General features: G+C 38.2%; 1 protein-coding gene across 3 annotated transcripts in view; it reads left to right on the top strand.

The window, feature by feature from the left end:
• Positions 1-18941, top strand: part of LOC306888369 (capping protein, Arp2/3 and myosin-I linker protein 3-like) — a 43126-nt gene that overhangs the window by 18346 nt on the left and 5839 nt on the right. For all 3 annotated transcript variants that reach the window (XM_079446606.1, XM_079446605.1, XM_079446607.1), the window contains 10 exons: positions 41-154; positions 302-474; positions 573-660; positions 754-846; positions 2047-2113; positions 4116-4507; positions 15943-16046; positions 16219-16996; positions 18100-18201; positions 18592-18628. In XM_079446606.1, coding sequence (XP_079302732.1) covers positions 41-154; positions 302-474; positions 573-660; positions 754-846; positions 2047-2113; positions 4116-4507; positions 15943-16046; positions 16219-16996; positions 18100-18201; positions 18592-18628 — 1948 coding nt within the window. The remainder of the gene's footprint in view (positions 1-40; positions 155-301; positions 475-572; positions 661-753; positions 847-2046; positions 2114-4115; positions 4508-15942; positions 16047-16218; positions 16997-18099; positions 18202-18591; positions 18629-18941) is intronic.

Raw genomic sequence — 18941 nt, 5'->3', positions numbered from 1 at the left:
TTTTAAAATACTTGTGATTGACTTTTGGCCTTTCCCCCAGTCTTTCGCAGGGGTTTATGAGTTGGGCAGAGCTCCATCTAGTGGTCACATGCTGAAATGCATTCTCAATGATGCGGCTACAGCCTTGAAGAGTGAGATCACTGAGGAAATCCAGGTGAAGTTTTGTCATGTTTTTTGGATGTTTCTGTAGTGTCTGGTATGTAGTATGATCAAGATCGAGAGTTGAGTATGTTTATTGCTTTAGTGGAGGTCATTGTAATTCGATGGCAGTATAAATCAGATTTTCTCTTGTGTTCTGCAGGAACTTGCAACGGCAATGCTGCAGTCTGCACAGCTGACCTGCCCCAGAGTAGTCCAGAGGTCGAGTGTCAGCGAGCATCTGGCAGAATGTGTGGCCAAGAAGACACGTCAGGCTGCACACTTCATTCAAAACACAATGCAAGAGACCGAGAACAGCATCAGAAACAAGCTCAGGTGGGACTCACATGCACATCACTATAAACAATATTTAACTCTTTAGACCTCAAAAGATTTTTTTTTACTTTGTGCTCCCCTCTCTCACTTTTTCTCAGTGAACTGAAACTGTCTGTCAGTGTGTCTCTGGTGGAAAGTATAATTGATGAAGTTCTTCAGGATTTGTCAGTGGCTCAGGAAAAGCTGGTAAGTGTTTGCATTTATTAATGTGTATATTGAGCACATGAGAATTGTGTGTGCATGTGTATGACATGAAATATATATTTCGCTTGCTTTCAGGACAAGCACATGAGGGAGTTTTCCCAGTCCACCAATATCAAGGCCAATGTTCCTCAGCTCAGAGTGATGGAGCATGAATTCCCCACAGATGATGTGAGGACAGAGCATGTCTGCTCGATTCTAGCTTTCCGATCCAACATTTACTGAGGACTTTTCCTTACATACACTACCACTCAAAAGTCATATTTTTGAAAGAAATTAATACTTCTCTTTAGCAAGGATGCATTAAATTGTTCAAAATTTTCAAATTTCTATTCATCAAAATTCTAAAATAGTCACAGTTTCTACAGAAATATTAAGCAGCACAACTGTTTTCAGCATTGATAGTTATAAGAAATGTTCTTGAGCACCAAATCAGAATATAAGATCATGTGACAGTGAAGACTGGAGTAATGACTGCTGAAAATTCAGATTTATCTTCACAGAAACAAATTTCATTTTTAAATACATTAAAAATATAAAATCAGTTTTTAAAAATTGCAATAATAATTTACAATGTTACTGATTTTACTGTCTTTTTGAGTAAATAAATGCAACGTAATAGACTTATTTCAAAAGCATTACAATTTTTTAATGACTGTAAACTTTTGAATGGTAGTGTAAGTAAATTAGTAATCATTTTAAAATCACCATAACACAGCCTTGTGTGGCTTGTTGCTTTTATAAAATTGTATAATAATGTAAATACAATATATTTCATATTAGACTAATCATTAACTGTTTACAGTTACCAAGCAATAATAATACTTAGTGGGTATAAATGTCTGAGACAGCTAATGAAAAACTATTTTATTTTATTTTATTCTCTCATACAAATTTCAAATTATATCATCAGGATAGTCATTTTCACTTAACTTTAACTTTTAATTGATTAAAAATTAACACACATTCCATGATTTCTTAGCATTTTGCTGGATAATCTGCACCACTTTGTGTCATAATTGATGATCCATGTTCTCCAGTATGATTTGAGAATGATTAAAAGTGGATGAACATCTATATTAAGAAAACCTGTATTAAGAATCTGTACAAAAGATAGAAATAATTTTTTTTATAACATTCCTGTTTTAAATTCACATTTTTCAAAGTGGTCTGAGGCATTTAGAGCCCTCTTTTGCAATTCAATTGATGTGCGTTCATGTAATATAAATTGTGGCTTCAACAAAGCAGAATTTATTGTTTTATAATCAGAGTTTGATGATAAATTGTAATTATTTTAGTAATCGAGAGCGGGGGTTTGATTGCAGTCACTTGTATGTATTTAAGTTTGATTTTCTCTCTACTTGTCCACAGTACGTCCCCGTCAACTGGAGGAACAGCTTCCACTCCCGTAGCATCCGTCCTGCCCCTTCCATCAAAAGTAAGTCCCTTGTGTCTTGATGCCGACAAGTGCTTCTTGCACAAGTCTCGCCCTTTGCCATTTGTCTTTGATTTTGCACTCCTAAATCAAATGTGGTTGGATGTAGCATATGCTGGTGGTGACATCATAGCTGTGCATTACTTGAAAGACGATTGGCTGTAACAAACCCTGGCACACACACCACAGCTGTTGAGGTCAGAGGTCATGTTCAGGTCTATTTAATTATGCAGTCATCAAATATGGAGGGGTTAAAGACTTGTCATTGCTCTTATCTGAACAAAGCCTGCATGATTTTTACAATCAATCAACTATATATGGTTAAACAGAGCACATTCAACCACATCCTTTACTATAGCATGCACAAACTGATTTTATACAACGTGTGTTTAACTTGTGCAAATGTGTGAGATTGTGTGTATGTGATGCAGTATGCACTGTAGTAGTGCTATAATGCATGTGACTTCAAAAGCGTGCTTTGTTGTTTAAAGTCCTGTCTGCAAGAGCGGAATCCCCCTCTCATGGGACTTCCCCTCCCTGTCTAATTGGTCATCTATCTGTGGTGTCTGAGACTGTGGGGGGATTGATTTTGGGAGGTCCCACCCTGTCTCTACTAAATATAATCAGCTGTGTAACACTGCTGGCAGCAGCTAACTGGAGCATAGCCCTGTTACTCTCACACCACTGAGCCTCTCAGACGAGGGAGGGGGCCACCCGCTTACAACCATGACAAAACCCCTCCCCCGGTCCGCCACCCTCCTCTTCCTCTGCTCTTTGTGTATACCTGTCATGTTATCTCTGCTCTTATCTTTCCTTTTTCTTGTTCCAGTCACATTTCACCCCAAAATAAATCGGATGAAGAAATTAATTTGCTTAAACAAAATGAAGCCTGTTACACAGACCATTTTTTGAATTGTGACATTACTATAATGCAAAGCACTGATTTTTGTATTTTTTAATAAAATTAATACTTAAGCAAGGATGCAATAAATGGATCAAAATACATTCATAATGTTACATTCATAATGTTTCTTTTATACTTTCTATTCATCAAAGTATTCTGGAAAAACTACAATTTCCAGAACAATATTAGTCTGCCAAAACTGTTTTCAACATTGATAACAATAAGAAATTATTCATGAGCACCATTGCAGAATATTAAAATAATTTCTGAAGAACCATTTAACGCTAATGACTGGAATACTGGTTACTGCATGGGTATGAATTGCATTTTATTGCAAATTCATTGCATTTTTATTTTATATAATACTTTTTAAATTGTAATAAATTAAATAATATTTAGCAACATTTGTTTTCATTGTATTTTTGATCAAATAAATGCACCCTTTGGTGAGCATAAGAAAAAAAAGGTAACTTTAAACTGTATTGTGTACGTGTGTGTGAATAATATATATGTGTGTGTGTGTGTGTGTTTATTATACTGACTAACTGGCTAACTGTAAAAATTCCCAAAAAACAAAACCAAAACAGTTTTATTGTAAAACAGTAAAAATATTTCTGTAATAATAATCACCACTGAGAGTAATAAATGTGATGTGATGAGTGGGATGTGCTTAACTGTCATAAAAAAATATCACAGTGCAGAATCCTGTTTAATTAGGCTTGATTTCCCATATCTAAAATATAATCATAAATAAATTAGACTGTATATTTATTGATTTTGGGGTAAAACATGACATGGCTTTCTAGGCGTGTTTTTGTGAGATTCCCTGGGTGTCTCCATCAATCATGTGGATATCCTGAACCTTCTGTCCAGCTTTATCTTCGTCTTTCCCTTTCCCTGCCTTTTTCACTGATCTTTCATTTCCCCTCTCGTATCCTTTGCTGCGTATCTGCATATCCATCGTTCCCTCCTTCTTTCTCCTTCTCTTCTATTTCCTCCTCTCCATGTAGATACACACAGCATACAGGCTTCAGTCTCTCCCCTCCCTCACTATCTCTCTCTGTTGTCCCTTATTTCCTTCCTCCCTCTCTCTCTCTGCAGGTTTGTTAGATGTGGAAGGGGAACAGCAGGCGCGTGCGGCCACACATCCCCAGCAGGAGGTAGAGGAGAGAGGAGGGGGAGGGCCTCAGGTCTCCAGGGTAGGAATGGAGGAGAGGAGGCGGGCCCTGTCGTTGTCATTGGCCACGGGGCTGTCAGTCACAGCGGCAGGCCAGCTGAAGCCAGGAAGCCCCTCCTACTCGGGGAGAGAGGCGGATGCCGCTCCCGCTGTTGCTGCTGCTGCCGCTCTTAGCAACAGAGAGCCCCGGCGCTCGGAGCCTGCACCTCCTCAGCCCCCTATGGACCTGCCCATCGAAGGACACACACTGAGGCACTATACCCGCTCCAGGCCCAGACCCAACCGCCGGAACAGGCAACCTCCCAACAAGCCGCAGGTAAGACGGCAGCACGGCTGCCCGGGAGGGTCGGGAACCGAGAAGAAAGGAACAGGGGAAGGGTTTCGAGAGGCTGAGATGGGGACGCTGGTGGTGGTGGAGAGAGAGGGGGAGGGATGCTGCTCAGGTTGGTTCGTCCGCAGCAATCCAGGCTCCTCCGGGCTCTGTCTCCCACGTCTCCTCCTCTCCATCTTCTCATTTTTTCCTTAATATGTGGCGAGAGAGGGTGGGTTGAGATTTTTTGGGTGTGTATCCTCCACTGCCATTTTCTGGCACCGTGTGTGTGTGTGTCGTCGTGCTTGTGAGGCTCAGCTGGGCGGTGTGTGTATGCTGTCAGAAAGGGGCACAGTATCTGTCCACTGCTTATGGACGCTTGTGCTTGGTGTGACTGCTGTAGCATCTCAATTATTAATGTTCCCAGATCAAGGAGGGCTTCTCCCTCGCTTTTTACCCTCGCTTCTGTCACCAGGAATGGAGGATCCCTCTATTCATGGCATTGCTGGGATGTGGGATCGAAATCTGTTTATTCGCCCCTCCGTGAGGTTGTACTTGGGCGAAACTGATTGTGTGTGTAAATGAGATGTAATGTTGTGACAGTCGGTGTATTTCTCTTGCCGATGCTGCAACGACTGTGTGGGGTTGCACTGGCACATTGCGATTCTGTGGAGCCCGTCTTGTCTTTTCTAAGATATTATATCCTCACTGCGGTGTCTTCATTATGTGAGTGTGAGACTGAGTGAAAAGAACGGCAGAGGATGTCTTTTTCCTCATATCTGTAACACTTGTGCATCCTGTGAATGGTCATTTGGTAAATGGTTGCCATAGTGATGGGCTTTACGGTGTTCTCAATTGTAGCTGCTCACACACACATGCCTTTACACTACTGTGTGTCTAATGTTCTCTTATGGCATGTTTATTGATGCTTCCATTGAGAGCTGTGATGTGTCTTTGATGCTGTGTGTGATAAAGGTGCTATTGTGCCAATGTGTGGCAATTCTGTGTGGTTGTCAGGTATTATATAATCACAGGTGTGTTGAAAATACCACAATAATAGTAATACCACAGAATACCATGTTGCTATTATGGTTTTTGGGTATCATGATATATACACTACTGCTCAAAAAGTCGATAAGCTTTTTTTTGGTAACACTTTAGATTAGGGAACACATTCACTATCACTTAGTTGCTTATTAGCTTGCTTATTACTAGCATATTGGCTGTTTATTAGTACTTATAAAGGACATATTAATTCCTTATTCTGTGTGACCATATTCTAGATCCTAGACCCTACCCTGTACCTAAATGTAACTATTAAACAACTGCCTTATTTACTATCAATAAGCAGTAATTATCAATTTATTGGGGGAAAATTCTTAGTTAATAATGAATATGTGTTTCCTAAAGTGTTACTGATTTTTTTTTTTTTTTATGTTTTCGAAAAAAAACTAAAAGTATCTCATGCTCCCCAAGGCTGCTTTTATACAGCAATATTGTGAAATATTTTTTTTACAATTTAAGAAAAATTTATTATTTTAAAATGTAATTTATTCCTGTGGTGGCAAGGCTAAATCTTCAGCAGCCATTACTCCAGTCTTCAGTGTCACATGATCCTTCAGATTTGGTGCTAAAAAAAAATTGCTATTATTATAAATTTTGAAAACAGTTGTGCTGCTTAATATTTTTGTGGAAACTATGGTACATTTCTTTTAGGATTCTGTGATGAATAGAAAAAAACTGCATATTTTTAAAATAGAAATCTTTTAAATCACTGTCACTTTTGATTTAATGCATCTTTACTAAATAAAACTATTAATAAACAATGACTGACTGTAAACCTTAGATTGGTAATATATTAATGTCATGGTATTACCACAGTACTTTTTTTGTAAGGAGTGAAACGTGTGATTTAACTGTATCCATTTAGCATGGTGCTCATTGGTATGCCAAAACATTCCATTGCAGTTATGTATTGTGATATTTCTGATACTACTTCAAAGCATGCCAAAGAAAACATGATAAAACCGTTATGGATGGGCCACAAAAACCATGACAATTCCATAGTACTGTGACACAGTACATGTACTTATGGTTACTTACCACTTTTATCACCCCAAGTGCCCCAAGATATGTCAAAAAATACCATGGTAGTGTCTGCATAAATAATGGAAATACCATGGTACTGTGATATGATGTATGATCACTGTATTTATATTTCAAATGTGTCTAATAATACCATAATATAGTACTGTCCACAAAAATCATGATAATACCATAGTACTATGAAGCCATGTACATATGATTACCCTCTGTATTTACCATAGTATCCCAAAGTATGTCAAAACATACCATAGTAATACTGTTACAGTAGTGTCCACAAAATCCATGGTAATACCATAATTCTTTGATACCATTGGCATATAATTACCACCCTTATATAGCATAAGGTATGTCAAAAGAAAATACCATGGTATTACTGTTATGGTAGTGTCCACAAAAACTATGGTGATACCATAGCACTGTGATACTATGCGCATATGATTACCACCTTTATTTACCACAGTATCTCAAGTTATGTGAAAATACCATGGTATTACTGTTACTTTAGTGTCCACCTGAATCACAGGAATATTAAAATATTACCACCTTTATTTACCATAATATCCCAGGTTATGTCAAAACAAACATGTACAATCATGGTAGTTTCCACAAAAATCATAGTACTTTCTTGTAAAAAAAAAAAAAAAAAAAAAAAAAAAATGTCTGCTTGCATTAGCTTTTAGTGTAGTTAGTACGTATGGCTGGTAAATTATAGGAAGATCTATTTAGTGTTGTAGTCATACTATACTATTATATGATGTCATCGTCCATGTATGAGACCTGTAGCTGTTTCTTTGTTGTCATGGTGACTGGTGTGTGTGAGTGTAATGCTGAATGTAGTCATGTCTGCCTGTTGGTGAATATGGACAGCTATTAAATGTGTATCCTCACACAGTTACACTCACACACAGATACAATTGTATATGTGTGTGATAGACAGTATAATGGGGAGGGGTCTTTTGTTATTATACTTGTGTTACTGTATAGTTGTAGACTGGTGTTACCCTTGTTATCGCTGTATATTTGTGTGTGTGTGTGTGTGAGGTCATTGTGTAGGCAGCTTTTTTCAGAACAGACACTCTCTGGAGACTTTGGCGCCAGTGTTATCGCAGACATGAGCATGGAGGGATGAAAACACCCCTGTCATTTCCTCTGATCACCTGAATGAGTATATGTGTTATATGTTTATTCCTGTCAGAGTGATCTGTTGGCAAGGGTGTGTGTCCATATTGTGTGATGGTCATACTCCTTGGCTGGTGAAAATCCAATGACAGGTGGTGCCTCAGGGAGAAGCTAGTGTGACTGGAGAAGAGATTATGCTCTGATGGTCCAGTATATGTGTGTGTGTGCTTTTTTCCCTGTATGTCCCCGCAGGGCTGTCAGCAGGGTGGGACAACTGGGTCCTGTGATGAGGGGTGTCTGTATGGTACAGCCTACTCATTGGTCTTGAGAAAAGACGACCCATCCGTAAATTTTGTGTTCAGGGCTCTGTGAGTTTTAGTGTCGTCCCTGTATCCCTGTTAAAATTCTCTCTGCTCCTGCATTTTTGATGGCTGCATAAGCATTTCTTTTACTACCTCTCCTCTCCACAATATCACAAACACACACACACACACACACACACACACACACACACACACACACACACACAGAGCTTTATTACATAGGATGCTCACCACTTCCAATCTAGAGTGACCAGTGTATTCCACAATTTGACGTCCTGCCAGAGAATAGTTCTGCAATTAAGCTACACTAGAATTTCTATGCAGGTGTTTCTCAATTACATTTTCCACAAATGCAGTACACTTTTAAACATTACATGTAAATATCCCATGTGGTAAATTATAACCTAACACAAAAGTAACCTACAATGAAAAGTAGCTTGTTTTAAACATCAAATGTCTGTATACTTTTTTTTTTAAATGCTTTTTTCCCCCCATCTTAACCTGTCCTGACCTCCTCTACATGGCAATACTGTCATGGAGGGACTGCAAACTATTAAATTAACTATTTAAATTAGAACCATAATAATTTCATTATTGACATTAAGTTTGTTCAGTCACACTTTATTTTAAGGTCCAATTCTCGCTATTAACAAACCATTAACTACAACTTTTGCCACAATGAACTCCTAATTTGCTGCTTATTAATAGTTTAATATAGTAATAGTAATAGTAATAGTATAGTAATAGTAATAAGTTTAGGTATTGGGTAGGATAAGGGATTAGGAATATGGTTATGCAGAATATGTGTTTTAAGTACTAATACATAGCCAATATATTAATAATAGGCATGCTAATAAGCAGTTATAAAATTGGTCCCTATACTAGAGAAAGTGTTACCATCTGTTCTATTGAGTAGAAATTTTATAAATTGTAGTAAAGCCTTTTTTAATGAAATACAATAATGAAAACAACATATTCAGCTTTTTTCCACATATTATTCAACCCTGGCCATTTACCATATGATTTTTGCCCATTATAAAAATGAACATTCCTTTAAGGGGTCATCGGATGCGACATGCACTTTTATAAGCTGCTTGAACTGAAATGTGTGCTGGCAGTGTGTGTACACAACCACCCTATAATGATAAAAATTGTAAAAAAGTTTTTTTTTTTAATCTAGTTAAATCATTTCCCCTTTCTCAAATCGAGCTGATCTCAGATGATGTCACACAGACAGGCCCCTCCCACGATTGTTTGAATGACAGTAGCGTTTCAGCACAGACTGGACTGGTGTCTTACCTTAGACCCGCCCTGAGTAAGCGGTCATCAGTCCACCATTGTTTCACCGCCGGAGCAGATGTAGACAAGAACGGCTCCTAAGCGATTGAGGTGTTCTGTTGTTGGATGTAATATTGTACATAGCAGTCATCATTTACTCCTGACATCAGAGCCTCTGAAGATGCTGTGGTTTACATTTGTTTGTGAAGGGAATGCACCCCGATCTACCTAAATGCGTCTATCTTCGCTCAAATCACTCGTGATCCAGCTTTCCTAATAACGTGCCTGTTAGCAAGTTTCATGATGAATGCGGCTTAAGTTTACCGTCTCTCAGAGAGCGGCTCGGAAGAGGGGCGGGGTGAGCTTTGCATTTAAAGTGGCATGCAAGAAAACAGCTTGCTCTGAAAAAAGCTGTTTTTGACAGGGTAAAAACGGTGTTGTCTTACACTACCACTGAGAAATTTTAACCAAACTATGTGACAGACTTTTCATTAAGACCCTAAAGAATCATATCAACTGGAAAATGGGCATCTAATGACCCCTTTAAATTGTGTTGCTCCAGAAGTAGTATAATTTGGACATTTTTCTACTGCATGGCGAGAAGGCAAGTAATTAATCTTGTTCCATTTCCTCAATGTTTACAAATATTTCTGTTGACTGCATTTATCAAACATGGCGATTCAGCTCTGTTATATAATGTAAAAAGACCAGTCTTTAATTAATTAGAACATATGTTTATCGGTAACTACAAACCAATATTTGGTCACAAACTAATTAGTCTCTTCTGAGTAACGGCTTCATTGAGTCTAAATTTGCAAGCCAATTACTCATTTTATGTCCTTTTTTTCTGCATGTTTTATTTTTTTCATATTTACTTAATGTTTATTGCTTGAAAATTACAAAATCTGATTTATTTAAACTGTTGCAAGACCAAAAATACCTTATTATTTATACCTTAAACAAATGTCAGCAAAAGGAGGTGCTTGCTTAGCCTTGACCAGAAAACTGGTCAACCTCAGAGGGACCAAAAAAAATGTCAATATGTATCAGCTGTTTATATTCATTTTATATGAGCATTGCAACCTGAGGTTGATGATCAGCATTTATTTTAAGGTTAAGCACCACCTTTCACTGACCATTTGCTAAGATTGGTTCTATTTTGTACCATATTTGTGGAAAGTATTGGATTTAATCACAGATGCATTACTGCCTACCATAGAGCTTGTAGCTTTACTACCAGAGACGCATAGACAGAAGCCCGTGGAATTCTGGGATCACTGTCTCAACCTGACACCTTTAGACAGGCCTACTCGCATCATAATGCTGTTCTCAGTTCACAGAGTTTAATAGAGGTAAAGATCAGTGCATTCATTCTGTCTCTCTGTATCTCTGCTTCTTTCCACTGAAATTTAAAGGGAAACCAACGAAAATCTGACACGGTGTACTCAAAGTCATGACATGTGAGTCGGACTGATCTTTGATCCGTGTGTCAGCTTCCATCCAGGAACAGCTTCTTTAGACCCAAACGTGTCACTTTTACCAGAGCAGACCAGCTTAACCTGTCAGGTATTAACATTATCTGGTTTCAAGCAGGAATCAGTTTTGATGTTCAAATTATGGCTTGTGGAATTAATTACCTTCTGATTTATATGTAATAGCCTATTCATGGAATAAATTCACCATTAGTGATGAAATATTCTTGGCTTTATGTGAAAAAATATGAACCCTAGACATAATCTTTAGTTATTAACAAACCCAGCAGGCCATGTGAACCACACAAAAGCTTTGTTTTCCGTTATTGATGTATAATTAAGCATGGGCTGTATAGTTGGACTGTTCATGCGGTGTGTTTTGTAGGAGAATATGATTGTGTTATTAAGATGTGTGGGAAACACCTCTCCCTGTGCCGCCTCACATAACGTGGCGTCTGCTCTCCTCCTCTTTTTAAAGATGGAGTGATGAGTGCTTTGCCTTCTCATTGGCCGAGAGGTGCTAAATGATTTATAATCCATTTCTCATGTGGTGTGCGGTGCCTCATTTGCATATGGTTGCTATAGCTCTGCAGTGGTCTCTCTCTCCTTCTCTCTCTCTCTACATATTTCTTTCTTTCTCATCCTGCAGTACCCAAACTGCCCGAAGGCCTCGCAGTCTGTGCAGCAGCAGGAAACAGGCAAAACACACAGACGGGGCACCCTGTGCTTTTGTGTGTGTATAGTGTTTGTTAGCAACTGATCTGGCACAGTTGACAAATCAACATGGAATCAACATTGACCCAATTTGCTTTCTTAATAAACATAGGCATATTAATAATCGGTCATATAATGATTAATCTTTGCACATTATTAAAAAAAAATCACAATATTAAAATAAACAGTTTTGTTTTTTGTAATCATGTAAATTGTATGGAAACCCGTTTTTTCATGGAATGCAAAAAAATATCAAAATTCACAATACAGACTTTTTCCTCAGAATTTACATCTCACAATACAGTTTTTTGTTTCTGTCATGGAAAAAAAAGTAATTGTGGTTCTTTATCTTACAATTCTTACTTATTCTTGCACCTGCAAGTTCATATCTCACAATATGTTGTGACATGATCAATCCACCTGCTCTATGAAGACTACTTTTCACAATCCAGTTAAATGCATCAGTTAAATTGCGAGTAAACTTTTATGTTGACTTGAAAATCTAGCACAGTTCTCAAGGTGCTATGTGAATTAACCACTAGTTCAGTGGTTCTCAATTTTTTTTTTTACTCAAAGGCCCCCCATTGTCCACAATATTGTATGTAAATGACATGTTAATAATTATAATAAATGATAATTTAATATAAATTATTTAAATTTACTAAATTTGCTGTATTAATATAATATAATGTGCTCTATTATATAGCTCACAGGGGTTTTCATGTATTGATGTGATTTCTGTAACCCTAATCCTATATTACACTTGAAATGAATCCTGCTTCAGATTCTTTTCTGATATTTACATTACATTATCTATTTAACCTGATCCAAACCTGTATTTATGAATCCTGGAAATGATCAGCAGTGTGATTTCAGCTTACAAGCAACATATTGTTAGAGTAAGAGTTTAATGATTGCCATCATGAAAATCGTTTTGCTCATTTATCACAATCACAAACAAAAAATGTAGTGTAATGTCAGTAAAACTCAATGTTTAAGAATGATCAGAACTGGCAAATCTTACAACAGACATCCTCCATATCTGCTGCTATTGTGTTATTACTGTGGCTACATGACAGATACACCAGTCACCACTGATGAGCACTCATTCTCTCATTTAAGCGTGTGTGTGTGTGTGTGTGTGTGTGTGTAATGAGGCTGTATCTGAGGGGTGTAATTATATTAGGTGGTGGGGGGAACAGGCAGAGAGATTGAGGCAGGGTTTGGCTCTCTCTAGGGACACTATAGGCAGATCTGCTTGGAAACAAATCCATGGCAGACAGAAAACCTTCTAACTTCTTAGTCTTATTAATGCTGTCATTAATATGTATAAATGTAAGCAGAAAAAAAAAAACACTTGTGCATAAGCTCGGGAATGCTCACCATATAAATTTATACAATAGTGTTAACATTTCTACACAACATTTCTGTCAACCTTAACCCTAAACCAAACCTAAAATCAAAAGGCTTTGTTCATAGGCATGTTGTTATAGGAGTAGTCTTTTGACAATTGCTATAAAGTCTGGTCCATTCTGCAGTATATTCTGGCCAAAGGTTTTTTCACATCAACACAAATGTTTGGCGTGAAAATTCAGTCCTATTTTTGAATGCAGTTTGTCTTTTTAGACCAAAGTGTAAAAGGCAGATGGGCTGAATGAAAATGCACATTCACTCTCTGACAGTAGATGATGCTTTTAGAAAAGCAGAAATACCCTAATTTCTCTGGGACACAAAGCACTACTTAATTTTGCATTTCTGACACCCACTTGTCACGGAGAAGTAAGCAGAGCTGTTCAGATTTTCCTGTTTGCCGGTTCCAGATTTTCCCCCTGCTATTCACTGTCGCTTAGCAAAATTCTTGTTTGTATAAAAAAAACAAAACAAAAAAAACATTTGTGAGCAAAACCAAGTCATGGTTTATGCAACAGAGACTAAAGACAAGAGCAAAGACTACACAAAAATTTACAGAAAACTGTGTAGATCATAATCTAAATTTGAGTTAATCTCAAGTAAAAAAAAATTATTGATTATTTCATAGACCAAGAACATGATTAAATATACAGTTCAGTTCGTGGATAGGTTTAAAGAGTCTCAAACACAACTTTTGATGCATAAATCTTTAAAGGAGACATCTGATTTTTTTCCCCCACGTTTTTTTCCATTTAGTTTCGGTTACTGGCATGTCTGCCAGCTTAGAAAACCTGAAAAGAAAACATGCAGCCAGTTCAATGTTTCAATTTATAGCTTGTTTTTACGTAGATAGCTAGCTATTTGAATAAGACCACCTCCAAGCCATATACAGAGTCGACACACCCCACAGAAGAGAGGGGTGGGGTGAGCAGAAACGAGTCGCTGTGAACGGAGCTAATTTTGATAAGGTAAAAAGGGTGTTGTTTTACACAAACATGAGGAATTTTAACCACGGTATGTTGCAGACATTTCAAGAAGACCCTAAAGAATCACTGCAACTTGTGGAAAATGGACATCCGATGTCACCTTTAAACTATCAAGTATTTAATTTTTCCTCAGAAGGGTTCCAGATGTTAGACCATTTTGTTTCTCTGTGAACTAACAAGATACTTACATATTCTGTGCCCCCCATACTCCTGGAAGCTGGCTAGCTGTCAGCCAGTCTGATTGAAGCTTGCTAATTTCACAAGTGCTTACAAGTTTTGTGTGCAATGTGCATTAGATGCTCAACAAACGGATTTGTGGGTGTGCCGTCTGAGTTTGAATTTAAGGTTTATTGATCAAGGTTCATGTATTGTGTATAATCTGAATTCCAGAAATGTTGGGACGTTTTTTAAAATTTAATAAAATTAAAACTAAAAGACTTTCAAATCACATGAGCAAATATTTTATTCACAATAGAACATAGACAACATAAATGTTTAAACGGAGACATTTTACACATCCACTAAATGAGCTCATTTCAAATTTGATGCCTGCTACAAGTCTCAAAAAAGTTGGCACGGGGGCAAAGGGCTGAAAAAGCAAGACATTTTGAAAAGATTCAGCTGGGAGAACATCTAGCAACTAATTAAGTTATTTGACATCAGGTCTGTAACATAAAAGGGATGTCTTTGAGAAGTAAAGATGGGCAGAGGCTCTCCAATCTGTGAAAGAGTGCATAAAAAGATTGTGGAATACTTTAAAAACAACGTTCCTCAACGTTAAATTGCAAAGGCTTTGCAAATCTCATCATCTACAGGGCATAACATCATCAAAAGATTCAGAGAAACTGGAGAAATCTCTCTACGTAAAGGACGAGGCCGAAGACTTTTGTTGGATGCCTGTGGTCTTCGGGCCCTCAGATGACCCTGCATCACTCATCGGCATGATTCTGTCATTGACATTACTAAATGGGCCCAGGAATACTTCCAGAAACCACTGTCGGTAAACACAATCCGCCGTGCCATCTGCAGATGCCAACTAAAGCTCTATCATGCAAAAAGGAAGCCATATGTGAACATGGTTCAGAAGCGCCATCATGTCCTGTGGGCCAAGGCTCATTTAAAATGGACTGTTTCAAAGTGGAAAAGTGTTCTATGGTCAGACGAGTACAAATTTGACATTCTCGTTGGAAATCATGGACACCGTGTCCTCCGGGCTAAAGAGGAGGGAGACCTTCCAGCATGCTATCAGCGTTCAGTTCAAAAGCCAGCATCTCTGATGGTATAGGGGTGCATAAGTGCATACAGTATGGGCAGCTTGCATGTTTTGGAAGGCACTATGAATGCTGAAAGGTATATAAAGGTTTTAGAGCAACATATGTTCCCCTCAAGATGACGGGTATTTCAGCAGGACAATGCAAAACCACATACTGCAGCTATTACAACAGCATGGCTTCGTAGTAGAAGAGTCTGGGTGCTGAATTGGCCTGCCTGCAGTCCAGATCTTTCACTTATAGAGAACATTTGGAGCATCATTAAATGAAAAATACGTCAAAGACGACCACAAACTCTTCAGCAGCTGGAAACCTATATCAGGCAAGAATGGGACCAAATTCCAACACCAAAACTCCAGAAACTCATAACCCCGATGCCCAGGAGTCTTCAAACTGTTTTGAAAAAAAGAAGAGATACTACACCATGGTAAACATGCCCCCGTCCCAACTATTGTGAGACCTGTAGCAGGTATCAAATTTGAAATGAGCTCATTTTGTGCATAAAATTGTAAATTTCTCGGTTTAAAATTTTATGTTTTCTATGTTCTATTGTGAATAAAATATTGACTCATGTGATTTAAAAGTCTTTTACTTTTCATTTTATTCAAATGTTAAAAAACATCCCAACATTTCTGGAATTCGGGTTATAAATCATGTTAATATTTTCATTCCATTATGCTGTTACAGTTTTTCATGTCCAGATTAAACATTTAGTAGATTTTAATTGGTTGAATTATCTTGTGTTTGTTTGTATGTGTGCAGGAGCAGGCAGCTGAGAGTGAGAATGAGGCCAATGAGAACATGGGGAGGGTTGATGAAGGTGTAGAAGAGTTCTTCACCAAAAAAATCATCCCTGATGACCCCCTGTGAGTACACAACACATACAAACACACTCAAGTATGCAGATCAATGTTAGTTAAACAGACATTCAACTTTAATCACAGCACATGATTAAATCATAATCTCTAACAAAGAAATATATTCTTACCGGTTGTCAAAAGACATTTCCCATCATGCCTCTCCTCTCCTCGTGTTCAGAAAGCACCAGAGGGAGGAGCCCCTCTTTAAAGCACAATCTGCAGAGCCCACGTCTGTCACAACTGCCCCTCCTACCACCTCCACTACAACCCCCATCCCCACCACAGCCCCCTCCAGAAACATTAAGAAGAAGTTTGGTGACTTTTTCGCCTTTAAGAAAGTCCGAGCAGGTCGAGGGGCCAAGGGCGACGGTGTTCCTGAGGGCAAGGTCAAAAAGACTTCAATAGCAGATCTCATCCGACCACTCCGGGAGGCAGCACGTGCAGAGAAAGAGCGAGAAAGGGAAAGAGAAAAGGAGAAGGAACGAGAGAAGGAGAAAGAAAAGGAGAGGGACAAAGAGAAACTGGATGAGGAAAACATAGTCAAGGCAGTCACTACCACGGCCACCACCACCATCCTCACCTTCACAGATTCAACAACAACTGCACCAGTTATTGAGGACAAAATGTCACCCAGAGCTCCTTCACCTGTCCCCACACCTGTACTGACCCCACCTGCATCCACTCCCACACCTCCTGCCTCCTCTCCGAGCAAAACCGAAGAGGTCCCAGCACTGTCCCCTGCTGCACCTCCCACTCCCACTAAAATCCCTAGCCCAGTCCCAGTTGTGTCACCCTCAGAGCGGGAGAAGAGCCGGACCCTGGAGAAGAGCCGCACCCCAGATGGAGAACGGAGGCCTAAACCCATCCGTCGCTCTCTCAGAGAGGGCAAATCACAGTCCCTTATCCTGCTCTCAGACGTCTTGCCAGAGCAGGATGGCACAGCCACGCAAGTAAAGGTAATTGAGCAATGGTTCTGATTGGGTTAAACTAGAAATATTGTATATGTTATATTGAATAGATAATATATATTTTGTTTATTTGTAGATTATATAGTAAGCTGATTGGCTGATTAAGAGAAATTCAAAATCTGTTAACATCATAGTTGATGCATAACACAAATGTTCTGTTTTCAGATATTTTTAAGTGCATTTTGCATAAATATTGTGTGAAAATTATTAATTTAAACTCTTACAATAAAATTACTGTGGCAGTACCATAGTATGTTCCGAATGTGATTTTGTTATAAAATAACAAAAAACTAAATCTTAATAATCTTTAAAACAAGATTAATATACTTAATATAGATAGTAGATATGGTATATCTTACGTATTATTTCTATATTGAGAGTATTTTATTTACCCCATTATTTTTTTTTTTGTGTGTTTTAAATCTCATTGTATAAACCTCATTCACTTTTGTTAAATATCTGCTAAAAAACTGTTTCCCAATAAGGTAAGACAGTATCATGATACTTCAATATTTACTGTATCATGGTAGTGATTGTTTACCATATTCACGTACACACAAAGAAAACCATCATCTTACCATGTTGCATGTACAAAACTACATGGCACTTTTCTGTTGCAGTAACAGCATGTGTTGAGTGGTGATCTGCATTTCTTTTGTTACATTTTCTTGTTCTCAATACAGTCTTTGACGTCATTGGCCAAGACTGTTGTTACTCTATATATAAATGTGTCAGAAGTGAAATTGTCACAGTGTGAATATGGGTGATGTAATATCAGCACATCTGAAATATTTTATAAACATGATGCTGAAATTGTTTTTCTTGTAGCATCTGTTGATGCATAATATGATTTTTGCCAGCTAATGCTGAAAACTGTGAGTCAGTATTAAATAATTTGGTCGCTGATCCAAAATCCCTCTGGATGAGAGGGCGCCGTCAGTTTTAGAGGTTCCTATTGACTATTTAATGTACGGCTGGCTTCACTTCCTAAAAAGTGCTCTGAAAGCTCCAAGAATAAATATTGATAGAATTGTTTCTTGTGCTGTTTGTACAAAAATATTCTAAGAGGTAATCTTTTGGTTACTGTCTAGAAACATGCCTCAGAGAGCTCGTCCAGCTTAGAACAGCGTCTCCAGGTCATGCTTCACCGCATGGGAGTCACCAAAACATCTACTGACACCAAACAGAGCCAGGTAAGTGCGGGTATTTCATGCATCCAATTTTCTTTCTGGGATGTTAGATATTTGTCTTTGCTACTTGCCATGTTTTTAGTGGTGTGTTGTTGCCAAACAGTCTAACCTTTTAATGTGAAAAACATGTACTCTTTTGAACCAAATTAATTGAACAACTTTGTTCTCTGAAGACCTTTTAAACTTTATTAATGGTCATAAATAATTCACTGTTATCGGAAATGCCTTATATCAGGAAAAAACACCTTGCCCCAGTAACATTCGCTTACTCTGCTAAAACCGCAGTATCAAAATCATCACTTATTCTTTACATGAAAAAGGGTTTGGGTGAATTAGAGATTATACACTTAATTCACTAGGCATCTTATTTAAACCAGTTTTATCCTCTTACAGAGCAAGGATGAGGAGCTGAGGAAAGCCAACTCTGAGGGTAAGACACATTTCTCAGCTACAGTATGTACTTCTTCGTGCTGGGATGTGAGAATTTGCCGCATTGTTAGTGCTGCGTCAGCACATCTGTGTTTTGACAGTGGTGATCTCAGTGTTTCTGCTCTGGGGTTTCAGGTGTGCCTGCTAGAGAGTGACATGATGCGATTTCAAGTTTTCCATTGTCTTTGGAGTATTACAAGCTGTTTGTGCATAGATAAGATCCGTAAATTTGCAAAGATTAAAAAATGTCGAACCCAAAGAGGTATTCTTCATAAAAGTTAAGACCTGTCCACACCTTTCTAAAACGCCTCATT

This window comes from Barbus barbus, assembly GCF_936440315.1.
Source record: "Barbus barbus genome assembly, chromosome: 22".
Taxonomy (NCBI): Eukaryota; Metazoa; Chordata; class Actinopteri; order Cypriniformes; family Cyprinidae; genus Barbus; species Barbus barbus.
Note: the sequence above shows the minus strand (reverse complement) of the source record. Positions and strands in the feature narration are given on the sequence as shown.